We start from the raw sequence: 18,588 nt of genomic DNA on the forward strand, positions 1-18,588 counted from the left end.
GAAATTTAATTTATCAATGGTATTTATTAATACTACTCTCACAGTATTATTTTATTAATAATTAATAATAAACAATTCTGTCAACATTAATTTTCTTATTTCTATCAATAATAGAAAATTTTACGAATAATTAATAACAAATTTTATTAAAAATTGTCAATGAAAAAGTTTATTAATAATTAATAATAAAAAATGTTATCAATAATTATTAGTAGAAAATTTTATCAATAATTAATAACTAATTTTATAAACAATTAGTAATGAAAATTTTTATCCTAAATTTATAATAAAGAACTTGATCAATAGTTAATAAAAAAATTTTTTTGTTAATAAAAAAAAATTTTATTATTAATTATTAATGAAAAAGTTTTTTAATAAATAATAATAAAATACTTGATCAATAATTAATAATAAAAAATTTTATTAATAATTAATATTAAAAAATTTGTATTAATATAATTTATAATCAAAGGTTTTATTAATATTTAATAATTAATAATAATAAATTAATTTGTCTGGTTGAAATAATATTTTAATATATAAAAAAAATTAATGATGAAAAATTAAAATTTCGATTGATTGTAAATTCTCTAAAACTGAATTAATTAATTCACGCCCTAATGTGTATCACTGAAAAAAATACTAAAGTGCTTCCTTTTATTTCGAAAATAATTTAACATTTTGAAATTGTTTGTTATTAAAAATGTGTTTTAAAAAAATATTTTATAAAACCCATATCAAATTATTGTACTACAAAATAATTAATGTTCTTATTAAGAGATAAATATAATCTGAAAAATTATTTTGTCCTTTTAGCTTTGAAAATTGTTTATGTAATTATTTAAACATTTAAGAGATTATTTTTAACAATCAACAACTATATGATAATAAAATTATAAAATAAGAACTTGTTTTTTATTACCTTTCAATTTTTCTTTTGAAGTTTCGTATTTTCTTCATTTTATTTCCATTTGTTTTCATAATTTTATCCATTTTATCATTTTATTATTGTCATTTTTGTATCCAAAACTAGAGTTGTTTCTTTTTAAAGAAAATTTAACACTTTTATTTATAAACTAGCACATAATTATATATACTTATAATAATAATAATACCAATAACACTTAATTATACTTTTTACATTTACAATTATTAATTAATTCACTGTTTACTTTTAGTTTTAGTATTTTTTTCATCAGCACAATCCACAGTTTGTTTTTTAATTTTATCACCTGAAGATATCTGCAGATGACGCCATTTGTAATTTACAGGTTTACCAACAATTTGAATTTATTTGCACATGAATACAAATTAACTAAAATATTTATAGATTTTGTTTAAAACTTTATCAATGTTAATAAAATATAGCTCCTTGCTTTTTATTTAATTATTTCTTTTTTTTTAATAGATTCGTCTATTTATGAACTATTGAAAATTAGCGGGAAAATATTACAAATTTGAAATGTTTACAATTTAAATTCACGCGCTTATTTTAACCAGTCGAAGAAATTTTCAAGCGCTTGCGCAATTTACACACAAGACGCTAACTTCGCACAAGTGACATTTATTTCTTGGAGCTCTTGGAGGTTAGATTTTTCTCTCATAATAAAAATTGGAGACAAATTATAACTTACATGAAATGGATAAAATATTATCAAAATGTTTTAAACACAGTGTGAAATAATAATGAAAAAGTAATTTAATTTTAAGTGGATACTTTCTCTTAATTATCCATGTGGTGAGTAGTTGTAAATAATCAAAAAGTGTTTATTTTTAAGTCGATTTGCTTTGCCTTTATCTTCATTAATTATTCAATAAAATTTATAAACTTAATTGATTTCGTTTTATTTTTTCGTTAATTTTCAAAAGGTCATAGAGGGAAAATATTTACAAAATATCAAGATTATTTTCTTGAATTGTTATCTTTTTTATACATCAATATTTTTAATAAAAACAACTGGTTATATAAAGGTCAAAGTTTTTTTTTGTAATTTTGTCTTTTTTCTTTAAAACGTTTAAAAACTAAATTTTTCTTTTTTAAAACTTGATAATTTGAAACTCTAACACCAATAATTCAGAAAGATAAGAATTTTCTTTACCGAAATTTTTTTCTTTCTAAAAGATAAAAAATGTACTAGTCACTTTATCTTTTGGAAAAGGAGAAAATACACAGATCTGATATATTAATTAAACATATTAATCTATTAGTTAATATTGAGAATTGAAATTTCCAATTTCTTTTTTCTTGCAGATAAAAGTGATATTGAAAAGAAAATGTCAAACCCGGAAATAAACGGAGGTCAGAATTATTATTGGTCAGCAGAGACAGTTTCTGCACAATCAACAGTATCACAAAATCTCGGTTATTATCAAACGGGAAATGTAAATTTTTCACTTCCCGATGTCACGCAACCACCGCCAAATTTTCGTCTACCACAAAATTCTGTCACTGATAATAAAGTCGTAAATTATCAGCAATATTCATCTGGGCAGGTGAATCTTGCTACTCAATTTCAAAATGGAAGTGTTTCGTCTTTCCAGTCGAATTTTCAACAAATGAATTCTCAATGTGTCAATCAAAATTATTGTATTCCTTCTGGACCGAGTGCTATTCAAGAAAATCAGAATTACAATTATTGGTCGTCAAATTCAGTCAGCGCGAATAATGCAAATCGTTTAGAAACAAATTGGCCACAATCTGTGAATCATACAACAACTTGGAGTACACCATCGAAGTCGAATGGAATTTACTCTGCGGAATCGTCCAGAATTGATGAAAAACGTTCGAATAGACATGAATTTTCTAAAAGATCCGAATGGCGACGCGAAAGACGATCAAATAGTCGCGATAATAGTCGTCGAAGGTCTATCAGTCCTGAGAGTAGATCGCGATCATCTAAATCAAGGTTATTTATCAATTTTTATTATTTACTTTTTTATTAATAAAATAATTTTTTTATTTTCTTTTATTCTATTTTTAATTCTTTTTTATTTTTTTTAAATATTTTTAATTATATTTTTCTTTTTATTCTTTTTTCCTCATTTTTTAATTCAATCTGACAATTTTCTAGATTACGATACGACGACAGAAGAGACGATCGAAGGGATGATCGAAGAGAGAGGTACAATAAATACGAGCGAAGAAGACGAACGTCGAGGGAAAGATCGTATGAAAGGAGAAGCGAGAGAAATTCCGAAAGATCTCATCGCGATAACTCCTACAGTTCTCGATCTTCGACAACAAATTTAGATCGAGGCAGTGAAAATCGAAGAAAACGAACTTCCAAGTCACACGATTCGCCTCCTCGCCCTTCATCGCCGAGTAAATCCTCCACAAAGAAATGCCTTTCCGAAAGGGAACTTATTTTAGAAAAATACAGGTAAATATTTATATTTTCTCAATTTGCTTTTATTACAGGCCTCGGACTCACTAAAGTAGTTAAAAAAAGTAGTAAAAAGTAGCTTTAAGACTGAAAAAACTGGCTATTGAAAAATTAAATTTGACGACTAAAAACAACTCGTTTTAGATGATTCAGAAAAATTTAATTCTGCATTTTTCTCTAATTTTCCTTAAAAAAAATTACATTTTTTCTCATACTGCAAATAACTTAAATTCTAAATTTTTAAAAAATTTAATAATTTTCTAAATTTTAATTTTAAATTCTACAAAAATACGATTATATGTAAAAATATAATTTTTAAATGTACAATTTATTTTCATCAAGTTTGACAATATTTCTAAATAATTGAAAATATAATTTAATCTTTTAAAAATAATGTAAGGGAATTCAAATATCTGTAAAAGATTTTAATTTCAATTTTTCAAAAGTCAAATATTTTTCATAATTTTCAAATTAAATTACATTCAAAACTTGAATAATTTTTGTTAAATAAATATTTAAATACTTATTTATTTATCCACAGAAATTACATTTACAATATTTTAAATGATTACTGTGTACAATCTTTTTGAAATTTGACAATTTCTTAAAATTACAACTGTAATTCTTCCAAAATTCAATAATTTTTTTGTCAACGTTTTTAATTAAAATTATTCAAAACTTTAATAATTTTTTAAGAAAAAAATAAAATTACACATATATTAAAAAAATAAAAAGTTAAATATTGTTACAGTTTTACAACAATTTTTCTTCTTAGAAACTTCTACGAATATTCAATTATTTAAATTTAAAAATAAATAATTTATTAAATAATTGAATATTTTTTAAATTGAATTCTTATAAAGAATTTTATCAAAATTTCTTAAAATAATTGGATTTTTTCGAAGAATTTTCATAACATTTTTAAAAATAATTGCATTTTTCCAGGAATTTATTTAAAATTGTATAAAAAATAAGTGAAATTCTGTGAAACGTATCATTATTTATAAAAATAATTAAAGTCTTGCAAAGAATAAAATTTTTTAAATAATTGATTTTTTGTAGAAAAAATTCAATGAAAATTATATTTTAAATAATTGAATTCCTGTAAAAATGTTATTATCTATGAAAATAATTAAAGTTCTGTGAAGAAGTTTATTAAAATTTTATTCAAAATAATTGAATTTATCTAAAGTATTTTATTATTTACTTGAATAATTGAATTCTTACAAATTTTTTTCGACGAATTGAATTAAAATTTTATTAAAAATAATTCAATTCTTATATACAGAATTTAAATAAATTTTTTAAAAATAATTGAATTTATGTGAAGAGTTGTATTAAAATTTTCAAATAATAATTGAATTCCCGAGAAAAATTTTATAAAAATTCTTCTAAATAGTTGATTTTTGTCGAAAAAATTTAATAAAAATTGTATTTTAAATAATTGAATTCCTGTAAAAATTTTATTATTTATGAAAATAATTGAATTGAAAAAATTAAATAAAAATTGTATTTTAAATAATTGAATTCCTGTAAAAATTTTATTATTTATGAAAATAATTGAATGTTTACAAAGAATTTTATTAAGATTCTTTAAATAATTAAATTCTTTTGGTCAATTTTTTTAAATCTTATAGTAGATATTGAAAATAATTGAATTTCTGCGAAGATTTTCATTATTTTGAGGAAAAATAATTGAATTCTTACGAAAAAGTTTCTTAAAATTTATCAAAATAATTGAATCGTTTCAAAGAAATTAAAAAAATTTTTGAGAATAATTTTTGATTTTAATTATTAGCTCATTTACAGTAGTGTGAATTCTAAACAAAAGAAAAATAGTAGCTTTTAGTATCACAGATTTAAAAAAAAGTATCCAAATAGTAGCAAATCAAAAAAAGTAGTAAATAGTTGATTTTATTAGATGAGTGTGAAGTCTGTTATTATAATAAAAATCCGTTATATTTTCTTCTATTGCTTTATTACAATAAAGAAATAAAAAATAGTTTTCATATTTTCTAATATTGATTTGTTATTATTTATAATAAAAATATCACAAAAAATTACAGACGAAATTATTGTGCAACGAGCAAAGATATCGAGCGAAAAATGGGCGAATTGAATGCAATGGGCACTGAACGAATTCTCGAGAATGAGAGAAAGATTTGGACCCGAACTGCACCGGCCGATTTGTATTATTCGAGGGATGAGAAAAATCCAAAAATTATGCGAGCCACGACAAAATTAAATGAATTGGGTGAAATTTTTAAGAAATTGTTTATAGAACGAGCGGCAGCTGCAAGAGCCTTGCAGGTATTAAATTTTCTAGAAACAAAAGTAATTATAGAAATAAATAGAAAATAAATCAGGAAAAAAATAATGATTTTGGTGAAATAATTACAATTTTACTTTTCAGCCGCCGTATGAACCGCCGGCAAGAAAAACGAGAGCTCGTTTATGTAAACACAAATCAGAAGCGTGCAGTAGTTCGTCGTCGGATAGTGATAGTTCATTGGAAGAGGACGATAGAACAATGGAGGAATTAATGGCCAAAAAATCACATCCCCAAAGGTTACATCCTGAAATGTGGTTCAACGATCCAGGCGAGGTATGTCGTTTAAGAATTTTTATTTATAGAAAAACTAACAACCACGAACAACAATCGAATATTAAATTAAATAGCTAGTACAGGCTTCGTACTCGATAATTAATTTTAAAAAAGTAGCAAAAACTAGCTTAAAGATAAAAAAAATAGTAAAAAAAAGTAGCTATCGAAAAATTAAACTTGACTTCTCAATTTTTTTATAATTTCTTAATTACATTCAAAAATAGAATAATTTTTTAAAATAAATATTTAAATACCTGTATTTATTTTGTCTACAGGAATTAAAATATTTCAAATGATTTTAATGCAACGCATTTTTTAAATTTAACTATTTCTAAAAATTACAAAAGTAATTCATTCAATATTTAATCATTTTTTTTGTTAAAATTTGTAAATAAAATTAATCAAAACTTTAATCATTTTATTTTATTCGATTCTAAATCAATTCTTATTAGAAAGTTCTAAGAGAATAAAATTATTTAAATACAAAAATAAATAATTTATCATGAATAATTAAATATTTCTTAAATTTGAATTCTTATAAAGAATTTTATCAACATTTTTCAAAATAATAATTGAATTTTTACGAAGAATTGCATTAAAATTTTGAATAATAATTAAATTTATTCAAGAAATGTAATTAAAAATTAATTGAAAATAATTATTACACTCTAAGAAACAAATATATAAAATTTTTTAAAATAATTAAATTTTTTCCAAGAATTTTATTCAAATTTTTAAGAATAATAGCGTTTTTAGCGGAATTAATTAAAAATTGTATTAAAAAATTGAAATTCTGCGATGAGTTTTATTATTTATGAAAGTAATTGAATTCTTGCAACGATTATTATTAAAATTTTAAAAATAATTGCATTCTTGAGAAGAATTTTAAAAAAATCATTTTAAATAAATGATTTTTTCGAAAAATTTTATGAAAATTGTGTTTTAAATAATTAAATTTCTTTGAAAATTGTATATTATTTATGAAAATAATTGAATTCTTTCAAAAATTTTATTAAAATTATATTGAAAATAATTCAATTATTATAAAAAATTTCATTAAATTTTTTTTAAATAATTGAATTCCTGCAAAGAGTTTTATTAAAATTTTTAAGAATAGTTGCATTTTTCGCAGAATTCATTTAAAATTGTATTAAAAATAATTGAAATCCTGCGATGAGTTTTAATATTTATAAAAATAATTAAATTCTTGCAACGATTATTATTAAAACTTAAAAAAAAAATTGAATTCCTGAGAAGAATTTTATTATTTATAAAAATAATTGAATTCTTGCAAAGAATTTTATAAAAATCTATAGTGAAATTCAACTGAAAATAGTTAAATTTGCTAAAGAATTTCATTTAAAACTTTTTAACAAATCGAATTTTCAAAGTATTTTAATTTAATAATTAATAAATAATTGAATTTTATAAAGAGTCACATTCTAATGTATTTATGTTTCTTAGTGCGAAGATTCATAATTAAAATTTTTATTATTTAATTTAAAAAAAGATACACACTTAAAATTTTTTAATAAAATTAAATTTTTGCAAAGTTTTTTGGAAAATTCTAAAAATTAAGATTTTTGAAACTTTTCAATTCTGTTGTTTCAAGATAACTGAATTTTCATAAACAAATAATTGAAAAATTTTGACAATTGTAATTTCTTTACATTCTATTAAAAATAATGATTTTCTTTTAAAGAATATTTTATTTAAATTTTTCGAAAATAATCAAGGGAAGTTAGTCACCGTAATTATAATTTTATTTTCAAAAATTTCTTCGCAATATATTCAATTATTTTTATAAATAGTAAAACTCATTACAGAATTTCAATTATTTTCAATACAATTTTAATCAACTTCTTCGAAAAATGTAATTATTCTTAAAAATTTTACTAAAATTCGTCAAAAGAATTCAATTATTTCTAGAATCTGTAAAAACATTCTTCTCAAAAATTCAATTATTTCCATAAGTAGCAAAATTCTTTAGATTTACTAAATTCTTTTGAATATAATTTTTAAAAAATATTCTTCAAAAGAATTCAATTATTTTCATAAATTTCTATAAAATTCTAAAAAACAATTCAATTACTTTCAAAAATTTTAATAAAATTCTACGCAAACATTTAAATTATTTTCATAAGTAATAACATTCTTTTGAAGGATTTAATTACTTTTATAAATAGTAAAATTATTTGCAGAAATTCAATTAGTATGATAGGTTTTAATAAAATTGAATTAATCAAATTTTCAATTATAATTATGAACAGACAAGATTATTTTAAAAAATTGAAAAAATTCTTTGTTTAATTCAGATGAACGATGGTCCACTTTGTAGATGTAGCGAAAAATCAAGGAGATCAGGAATAAGACACGGAATTTATGCCGGCGAGGGCGTTATAAATAAATGCAATTTAGACACAAATAATGCGGATAAACTCTACCATTATCGTATCACAATCAGTCCACCGACAAATTTTCTCACAAAAACACCAACAATCATAAAGCACGATGAGCATGAATTTATTTTCGAAGGTTTCTCCATGCTTTCACATTTTCCACTCGTTAAATTGCCAACATGTAAAGTTATTCGTTTCAATATTGAATACACAATTCTCTACATTGATGAAAAATTACCCGAGAATTTCACCGTTCGTGAACTCGATTATTTCCGTAAGTCTTGAATTAATACAAAATAAAATTATTTTCTTTACAAAAAGTGAAGCACTTTTATTTTTTAAAATATTAAATTTAAATTTATAAAAAATTTTTAAATAATTGCTAAATTGTAGATATTTTAAGACAATTTTGTAAATATTTTTCTTTTGCAGATGAATATTTTTTCAAGGAAATTCTCGAGTTGATGGATTTTGATTTACAACCGGCGCAAGATAAAACGGGCTGTGGACAATTTCATTTTATGCCACGTTTCGTACGCGATTTGGCGGATAATGGACAGGAAATATTGTCAATGAATGAAGTTCTTAATTATTTGATAAAAAATAGTAAACCACTTATCGATGAAAAGGATCTTATTGAAACGGCTGAAATGCCACAGTATAAGTGGCAAAATTTTGCCGATGAAGTGAAGGGAATGGTTGTCACATATCCAGGAAAGAAGCCATGCAGCGTTCGTGTGGATCAATTGGATAGAAATCAAAATGAACAACCACCGGGTGTTGTCGCTTATCCGGAAATCGTTCACTTTGGTATTAGACCACCTCAACTTAGCTACGCCGGAAATGCCGAGTAACTATCAATTTATTTCAATTTTATTTTATTTATTCAGGGTTGTCACAAATATTTAATTTTATTTTTCCCTGACTTTTCCCTGATTTCCAGACAAAATTCTCACTTTTTCCCTGATCCTAAAAAATATTCTGATTCACTCTAAAAATTATTAGATACTCAAAAAAATGTTCTATTACATTTATTTACAAATTTCATATTAATTGTAAAATTATTCAAAAACATCAATAATTTCTTTTTTAAATAAATATTTAATCATTATTATTTTTCCGTGGGAATTAAAATTCTTCAATACATTCAAATTCAAACCTTTTTGAAATTCAACAATTTATAAGAATATTATTACAAAACATAAAGAAGTTCTTCTTCATATTTTCTTATAATTTGAATTACATACCATGAAATTTTTCAAAAAAAAAATTTTATTATTTAGAAAAATCCTAATAAAATCCTTCGCCAAAAATTCAATTATTTTTAAAAAGTAGTAACTTTTCTGAAAAAAATTCAATTATTTAAAAAAATTGTAATAAAATTCGTTGCAATAATTCAATTATTTTCATAAATAATAAATCGATTATTCAGCAATTCATTTTTTAATAAATTTTTATTAGAAAATTCTAGAAGAATTCAATTATTTAAATTAAAAAATAAATAATTTATTGAATAACTGAATGTTTGTTCAAATTGAATTCTCATAAAGAATTTTATCAACAAATTTTTAAATAATTGTACTCTTTTGACAAATTTTAATAAAATTTTTAAGAATAATTACATTTTTTAAAAAATTTGATTAAAATATTGTATTAAAAATTAATTAAAATCCTGCGATGAGTTTTATTATTCATGAAAATAATTAAGAAATTTTCCCAAAAATATTATTAAAATTTTTCTAAAATAATTGAATCTCGGTGAAGAATTTTATTATTTCTAAAAATAATTGAATTCTTGAAAAGAACTTTGTTAAATTTTTTTTTAAGTAATTAAATTCATGCGACGAATTTTATAAAAATCTTTTTCAATAATTGATATTTTTCGAAAAATTTTATGAAATTTTGTATATTAAATAATTGAACTCATGTGAAAATTTTATTATTTATGAAAAAAATTGAATTATTTCAAAGAAATTTATTAAAAATTTTATAAATTATTGAATTCCTGTCAAATTTTGACAAGAATTTTTATTCAAGTTTTTAAAAATAATTGAATTTTGAAGAAGAATTTTATTATTTATAACGATAATTTAAATTTTGACGAGAATTTTTAAAAAAATTTTTTTAAATAATTGAATGTTGAAGAATTTTATTATTTATAAAGATAATTGAAAGTTTGACAAGAATTTTTTTTTTAAATTTTTGAACATAATTGAATTTCTACGAAGAATTTTATTACTTTTGAAAATAATCTAATTCTTTAAACGAATTTTATTCAAGTTTATAAAAATAATTGAATTTCGGTGAAGAATTTTACTATTTCTAAAAATAATTGAATTCTTGAAAAGAACTTTGTTAAATTTTTTTTAAATAATTGAATTCCTGCGACGAATTTTATAAAACTCTTTTTAAATAAAACGGCGCCCTCGACCTCCACTCGTGTCACAAAAATCACCGTAAACAAATGGCTGCCTTTATACCCTTGTTGCTTAATATACTATTTATTTTTAATTATAAAATTTTACTAATTTAGAAATGAAATTTCACAGCTATCAAAAGGCCTGGCGAGATTACGTGAAATTCCGCCACTTACTGGCGAACATGCCGAAACCATCGTTTGAAGACAAGAGAAAATTAGAAGCAAAAGAGAATAAACTACAGGAATTGCGAACACAAAGTAAAATGAAACGCGACGTAACGGTTGATGTCTCCTCGGAGGGTTTCTATCGAACGGGAATTATGTGCGACATGGTGCAACATGGAATGTTGATACCGGTTCTCGTTTGTCATTTACGTTTTCACAAATCACTTGATAATCTAGAGAAAGCTCTTGTTTATAAATTTAAAAATCGCTACCTTCTACAACTCGCTCTCACGCATCCAAGTTATCGTGAGAATTTCGGCACAAATCCAGATCACGCACGTAATTCATTGACAAATTGCGGTATTCGTCAACCTGAATATGGAGATCGACGAATTCACTACATGAATACACGAAAACGTGGTATTAATACGCTAATTAATATAATGTCACGTTTTGGTGCAAAAAAAGAGACGGAATCATCGATTGCGCACAATGAGAGACTTGAATTTCTCGGCGATGCTGTCGTTGAATTTCTCACGTCAATACATCTTTTTCATATGTTCCCCGATCTTGAGGAGGGCGGTTTGGCGACATATCGCGCGGCAATTGTTCAAAATCAACATTTAGCTGTGCTGGCGAAGAAACTTAATTTAGATAAATTTATGCTCTACGCGCATGGAAGTGATTTGTGTCATGACTTGGAATTGAGACACGCAATGGCCAATTGCTTTGAAGCATTAATGGGGGCATTATTTCTCGATGGTGGTATTGAAATTGCTGATCGAGTTTTTGGCGAGACTTTATTTAAGGCCGAAAAGGAGGGAGGCGCTGACGATGAAGACACACTCACGCAAATTTGGGTCAATTATCCAAAACATCCTCTTCAGGAACAAGAACCGCTTGGTGATCGGCAATGGATCGAAAGATTTGAATTATTGCAGGTTATTCACAAATTTAGAAATATTTAATTTTTATTTATTTATTAACAGCTGAGTTGTCACTCACTTTTTAAAATAAAATTAGCAATTTTAAAAATAATAAAACGTAAAAATTTTTAATTCAAATTTTTTTTTATAAAAATAAAATATGAATTGGAATATATAGTTTAACAGAACATTTTTTTCAATAAAATTTTTTCCATTATTTTCTAAAAATTCAAAAATTTTCAGTTTCATTTTCAATTAAATTTTCTAATTAACAAATATAATTTATAAACATTTTTTTCCTTTATTTTTAAAAAACTTTGAATTTTATTAAAACAACATTTGAAATTAAGAAATAGAATTGATGCAAATTATTTTCTTATGAAAATTGTGAATTTTCTACAAAAATATTAAGAAACGGGAATATCTGATGTTTTTCTTTCCAAAAGAAAAAAATGAATTTGCAAACAATATTATTATTGAGAAATAAAAATTATGCGCATAAAATGGGTATATTTCCTACTTCTTAATCAAAATTTTGTAACAATTAACAATTTTCTAGTATTTTTTATAAATATATAAAGGAGAATAATTTGCATAATAATTTAGATCAGTCAAACGAAATTTGTTATAGAAAAAAGCATATAACAAACAAAATGGGTATATTTTTTATTTGTTAATAATTAATTTTTTTTTAAATTTTCTAATTTGTAATATTATTTTATTATCCTAAATCGTGAAAAAATACCTGCATATTTTCGATTTGTCATACAATATTTAAAAGAAAAAAAAACAAAAGCATATATAGAAACTAACTTCAAACTACGGACAGAATGGATGAAAGAATTCGGAGATTAATAATTATAGTTTTTTAATTTAATTTTTATTTTTAATTTAATTTTAATTCTAATTTAATATAGTTAATAATCAATAATTATATTACAAAATTAAATTTAAATAGGTAATAATGTCTAAATTCATATTTAATTCACTGAAATTTGAAAAAGTAATTAAATTTTTGGTTTTTTGCAGAAATTGACTCTATTTGAAGAATCAATCGGAGTTGATTTCAATCATATTCGACTTCTGGCGCGTGCATTCACCGATCGAAGTATTGGCTACACAAATTTGACACTTGGCTCTAATCAGCGATTAGAATTTCTAGGCGACACTGTTTTACAACTTATTGTTTCTGAATATCTGTATAAATATTTTCCAGAACATCACGAAGGTCATTTATCGGTAATTTCAACTTTTTCGACTATTGCATCAAAATAACATTTTTTTTTGTATAAAATTCAAGTTATTTCAACGTTCATAGTGTGAAAAATAATTATAGTCAAATTATAATAATAAAAATATTTTCAGTTACTGCGAAGTTCCCTTGTAAATAACAAAACGCAAGCGGTAGTGTGCGACGATTTAGGAATGACGCAGTACGCACTTTATGGAAATCCAAAAGCCGAATTGAAAACAAAAGATCGCGCCGATTTACTCGAGGCATTTTTAGGCGCTCTCTATGTCGACAAGGGTCTCGATTACTGTCAAGTATTTTGCGACGTCTGCTTTTTCCCTCGACTTCAAGATTTTATCATGAATCAGGATTGGAACGATCCTAAAAGTAAATTGCAACAATGCTGCTTGACTTTGAGAACAATGGATGGCGGAGAACCTGATATTCCTGTTTACAAGTAAAGAAAAACTCTTCTGAAAATTAAAACTTCCAACTCTTCGAATTTTTAATTAATTTTCAATTTTTTTTACAGAGTTATTGAGTGCAAAGGACCGACAAACACAAGAGTTTACACAGTCGCGGTCTACTTCAAGAAAAGACGATTGGCCAAAGCTTCCGGTCACAGTATCCAAGAGGCCGAGATGAATTCAGCGAAAAGAGCTCTCGAAAGTTCAGAAGGTATTTTTTCTGCTTGCTTTTCAATTTCAATTAATTGAAAATAAATTCATTTTTCGTAAAATTTTTGTAAGCATTTTGTGAACGATATTGTAAACAATTTTTCATTATTTGCAGAACTATTCCCGCAATTGGATCATCAGAAACGTGTGATTGCAAAGAGTATGAAACTCCAACAATGGTCGAGAAATAAATCACGCGGTGGAAAAATGACAAAACAAATTGAACGTTCAGATGATTCAGATTCGAGTCATCAACAACAAAAGAGAAGAAGTCGAAGTCGTGAAAATCGTTCCGAACGAAGATCACGAAATCGTTACGACAGTGCAGATCGACGAATGAAAAGTAGTACACGCACTTCAAGAAGTAAAAAACCAAGTTCAGAAAATTTAACACGAAGTCCAGGGAAATTGCGTAAAAGTCCCGAAAATACACATCGAAAAAAATCGGAACTCACAGAAAATTATTATGAAAGTACAAAAAGAAATTTGGAGAATTTAAGAAAAGCTCGTGAAATAAGTCCCGATAATTTACAATTAAATATTACAAATTCAAAAAGTCCTGAAGAAATGGCAAAAAAATTACGAAGCGATCATAGTTCTAGTCCAGATGGAAAACAATCGAATTTTTCCGATTCAACCGAAGATGATAATATTTATGACAACAAGGAGGAGAGGAGGAAAATTGTTAAAAAATGTATGAAAACGAAAAAACGAAAGAGAATCTCAGAGGATAGAGATTTTAGTAGTCAGGAAGAGTATAATATTCCCGAACAATATAGAAACAGTAATTTCTCCAAATATGAAAAAAGAACAAAGAGTTGAAAAATATTAACAATTAATGCATTTTCTCTAGTGCTTTTAACAAATATGGTATTAAAGAAATTATTTTCAAGGAATAGATGGAAAATTTCTCACATTTTTTTCCTTGAGAAGAAACTATTAATGAGTTACCGTTTAATATCCATAAGATTAAAGACTGAGTTTAGTAGTGATGGACTTTAATCTTTAAGAGAAGGTCTTTCTAAAACGAAGCAATGTGAGCAACGTTAAAAAATATGTATTTTTACCCCTTTTTTCTCTTAATTTTAGTATTATTACAGAACAGGTGCCTTCTTCCATTTTTCTAAACTATTTTCCTTTTATTATTATTTCTATTATCAAATATTTGAATTTCGTTGCTTCTAGTAAATAATTAACCCATTGCTATTCCTTTATTGATTTTCGAAATATTTCTTTCGATTTGTGAATTAAATGAAAAGAATTGCATTGAAAATTCTCACCTCAAAGGGTTAATTATGATTGAAAATTGATTTCATAGTATTATGGATGCTATTTCAATAACAGCAAAATTGTAAATTTGAAAATTTAAGTGTTGAGATATTTTTCTCTCACATTTAATTGTAAATAAAAATGTGCTTTTTAAAATTCATGTTTTTATTTTATCAATTATATTCTATTTTTTTGTTATAAATTCTAACTACATATTGTAAATTCTACATAAAATTTGTTTCTTTTTGAAAAAAGAAAACAAAATCACACTTTTAAGTCACTTTTTTTATTGAGGGGGGGAATAAATAAGAGCGACGATTGGGAATTAATTTGCTCTATTCTCCAATAGTAATTGACGTTCCTGACTCTCAATTAGAGACACATCTTCTTTTTGCAATAAACTCGGATGTGTTTGCCTTAATAAATGATCATTTTCGTCTAATATTTTGTTGCAACTTGCGAGACTTTTTACAATATTTGATAAATTCCAATTTTTCGATAATAAAGCATGATTTAAATTAAACAGTCCATATTGAAAACATTGAATTTGAGAGCAAGTTGCACTGGTACGAAGTTCCATTCCAAGTTCGTGAATTAAACTTTTTAAATACATTTCATTTTCATTAATGCTCACAATTTCTGAAAAGAAGAATAGTTTTTAATATTTTTTCTTAATTTTTCTTAATTGTAAATTTAAAAATTATATTTCTTACAAAATTAAAAATTAACGATTTATATTTATCATAAATTTAAAATTTTTACTATAAATTTAACTTTTGTAATTTTGATTATTATAAATTTTTAATTTATTATTTGTGTCAATTATAAGATTTTAAATTTATAATTTTCTTATTAAAAAAAAATCGTACCTAAGGTAAATTCTGGAGATTTGAAGTCCACACATTTTATGGAATAAATCATTGGAGTGTTATTATCCACAGGTCTAATTAGTCCTTTTACTGCCAATTCATAAGCAGCTTGACTTTGAATATCAACTCCGCAAAGTCTTGAAAATAAAAAATAATTGTAATATAGAAAAATTTTCAAAATTACTTTTAATAATTTTTCAAAAAGTTCTTTAAGAATTTTCAAATTCTTTTGTTTACAATTTAATTTTACGAAATTTTGAATAATCTAACATTCTTCAATTAAATATGTTAGGAAATAAAAACTTTGAATAATTTTAAAAAAAAATTCAATTAAACTTTTTTAAAAAACTTAATTCCATATAGAATTGTTAGTTTTAAAAGATTTTAATTGAAACCTTTTGAAAATTCAATTATTTCTAAAAATCCACGCTATAATGCTTACAATATTCAATTATAATCTAAAATTTTAACTGAAATTCATTTTTAAATCAATATTTATTAGAAAATTCAACGAGAATTCAATTATTTAATTACAAAAATAAATATTTTATTAAATAATTGAATGTTTCTTAAAATTGAATTTTGACAAATTTTTGATATTAATTAAATTTCTACGAAGAATTTTATTTAAAATATTTTTAAAAAATTGAATTGTTACAAAGAATTGCATTTAAATTTTTGAAAATAATTTAATTCTTTGAAAAAATTTTATGAAAAATGTATTGAAAATAATACATAAATTGTGATAAATAAATTGTAGCAAAAGCTTTTAAAATAATTGAATTTCTTTGCTGAATTTTAATAAAAATTTTAAGAATAATTACATTTTTCGAGGAATTCCATTAAAATTGTATTAAAAATAATTTAAAGTCTGCGATGAGTGTTATTATGTATTTATGAAAATAATTGAATTATTAAGAAGAAATTTATAAAAAATTTGTAAAGATTTAAATTCCTGGGAAATTTTTATTATTTATGAAAATAATAAAATGTTTCTTTTGGGAATTTTTATTAAAGTAGTAGATATTGAAAAGTCATTGAATTGAGGAAAGTTTTTTAAAATAATTAAAATTTTGACAAGAATTTTATTAGAATTTTGGAAAATAATTGAATTTCTGAGAAGAATTTTACTACTTTTTAAAATAATTGAATTTCTTCAATCATTTGTAATTTTTCTTCAAAATTCAATTTGTTTTAGTGTTTTTAACTAAAGTTCTTCTATAAATCCATAAATTTTAATAATCAAATATACCTATACTTATATTAAAAAATTTAACTAATTTCAGAAGAATTTTAGTTATTAAAATTTTTTTAAATCTAGAATTTTTAAAATTTCTATAATTAAATTCGTTTAAAATTGAAATTTTACAAAATTTCAAATCAAAACCTTTTGAAGTTCATCTACTTATGAAAATTGTAAACGCAACTCTTTTAAAATTGAATTAATTTTAAAATATTTAAGTAAAATTAGATTTCAAGAATAAACACAATAACTTTAGAAAACAACAATTTTCCAGGATTTCGATCAAAATTCCCTGACATTTCCAGATTGCGTGGCAACCCTGTTGAGTTAATTTAACTAATGAAATATTTATTTTAGTTAATGAATTTAATAAATTTTTTAAATAAAAAGAAATTATGACTCACTCAAACATTTTCTTCTGATGTGACGATTGCATTGCAGCACAAACGCGATCAATGTGAGATCTTCGGAGAAATTTGCAATAGGATTTTTCAACTATTCGTCCTGTTATAAAGAAATCATCGGTCGCTTGACCTAAAATTCCCTTCACTCGATATGATCTTGTAGAATTTGAATTTCTCAATTGAAAAGCGAGTTTAGTGCCATTATTCAATCCACAAACAACAACTCCAGAAGTGTGATGTTGTAAATGATTCGCGTAATTTATTTTAATATCGCCCACTTGATATCGTGGACCAACAACAAGAATATCGTCTGCATAACTTGATCTTACTGATACTGACAATTGTTTATTAGTTTCACCCTCTATTAAAACGTATGGATTCGGTGGACGAACTTTCATTTTATTTAAATCTAAAAAGGAGAATTAAAATATAATTACAATTTCGAATTGTAAAATTAAACTCACTTTTCTATATGTTTAATTATATTAACATTATTTGTTATATAGTTTTAAGTCTTAGTTTTGATATATTATTTCAAATAATATGTATGTAAATATTAAAGTGTTTGAATCGTTTCAATATTTCAAATATTTTAAAAATATTCAAAATATTATCAGTAATTAATAAAAATGTTAATACATTTATTTTAATAATTGAGCAATAAATAAATAACAATAATAATAATAATTTTGATTAATAATTTTGTAATATTTATCACTGACCTGCACACAAGTTTTGACTAATTGTTTGTCTTGACACTAACAATGGAATATTTGCCGGTTTATAAATAACGAAAAGTCCATTTAACATTTTCCATACTACCCTTGCGTCATTTGTGTATTTACACATTTTAATTCTATATTAATTACAAAATTAAATAATTAAGGATTAGAAGGACATATACTAGGATTATACCCTATTTTTGACTGTTTTTGACAGAAAAACCTAACCTAAAAATATACAACAAAAACCAAAAGGCGCATTTACATGTAACTCTT

General features: G+C 23.6%; 2 protein-coding genes across 2 annotated transcripts; one reads left to right on the plus strand and one right to left on the minus strand.

The window, feature by feature from the left end:
• Nucleotides 1-1,557: 1,557 nt before the first annotated feature.
• LOC122504656 (ribonuclease 3) lies at nt 1,558-14,827 on the plus strand. Its single transcript, XM_043615851.1, has 12 exons — nt 1,558-1,738; nt 2,252-2,906; nt 3,072-3,380; nt 5,450-5,693; nt 5,797-5,988; nt 8,304-8,661; nt 8,820-9,237; nt 10,937-11,912; nt 12,927-13,136; nt 13,263-13,585; nt 13,661-13,806; nt 13,921-14,827. Exons 2-12 carry the CDS (start codon nt 2,275-2,277, stop codon nt 14,625-14,627), a joined length of 4,515 nt encoding a protein of 1,504 aa, XP_043471786.1. The 5' UTR covers nt 1,558-1,738; nt 2,252-2,274; the 3' UTR covers nt 14,628-14,827.
• Nucleotides 14,828-15,218: 391 nt separating this feature from the next.
• On the minus strand, nt 15,219-18,536 carry LOC122504657 (mitochondrial mRNA pseudouridine synthase Trub2). The gene is made up of 4 exons (XM_043615852.1): nt 18,313-18,536; nt 17,591-17,999; nt 15,944-16,080; nt 15,219-15,713 (listed from the first exon to the last, which is right to left on the minus strand). Exons 1-4 carry the CDS (start codon nt 18,437-18,439, stop codon nt 15,400-15,402), a joined length of 987 nt encoding a protein of 328 aa, XP_043471787.1. The 5' UTR covers nt 18,440-18,536; the 3' UTR covers nt 15,219-15,399.
• Nucleotides 18,537-18,588: the final 52 nt, after the last annotated feature.

Source organism: Leptopilina heterotoma, unplaced genomic scaffold (assembly GCF_015476425.1).
Source record: "Leptopilina heterotoma isolate Lh14 unplaced genomic scaffold, ASM1547642v1 Lhet_31, whole genome shotgun sequence".
NCBI lineage: Eukaryota > Metazoa > Arthropoda > Insecta > Hymenoptera > Figitidae > Leptopilina > Leptopilina heterotoma.

What these genes read in the sequence shown, in the direction of transcription:
- LOC122504656 (XM_043615851.1), top strand. Translation starts at nt 2,275, where the DNA reads ATGTCAAACCCGGAAATAAACGGAGGTCAGAATTATTATTGGTCAGCA. An exon ending in TCGTGAACTCGATTATTTCC is followed by an intron (nt 8,662 to 8,819) that starts GTAAGTCTTGAA and finishes TTTCTTTTGCAG; the next exon opens with ATGAATATTTTTTCAAGGAA. An exon ending in AAAGATTTGAATTATTGCAG is followed by an intron (nt 11,913 to 12,926) that starts GTTATTCACAAA and finishes GGTTTTTTGCAG; the next exon opens with AAATTGACTCTATTTGAAGA.
- LOC122504657 (XM_043615852.1), bottom strand. Translation starts at nt 18,439, where the DNA reads ATGTGTAAATACACAAATGACGCAAGGGTAGTATGGAAAATGTTAAAT. An exon ending in TAGTCAAAACTTGTGTGCAG is followed by an intron (nt 18,000 to 18,312) that starts GTCAGTGATAAA and finishes TCTCCTTTTTAG; the next exon opens with ATTTAAATAAAATGAAAGTT. An exon ending in ATCTCCAGAATTTACCTTAG is followed by an intron (nt 15,714 to 15,943) that starts GTACGATTTTTT and finishes TCTTCTTTTCAG; the next exon opens with AAATTGTGAGCATTAATGAA.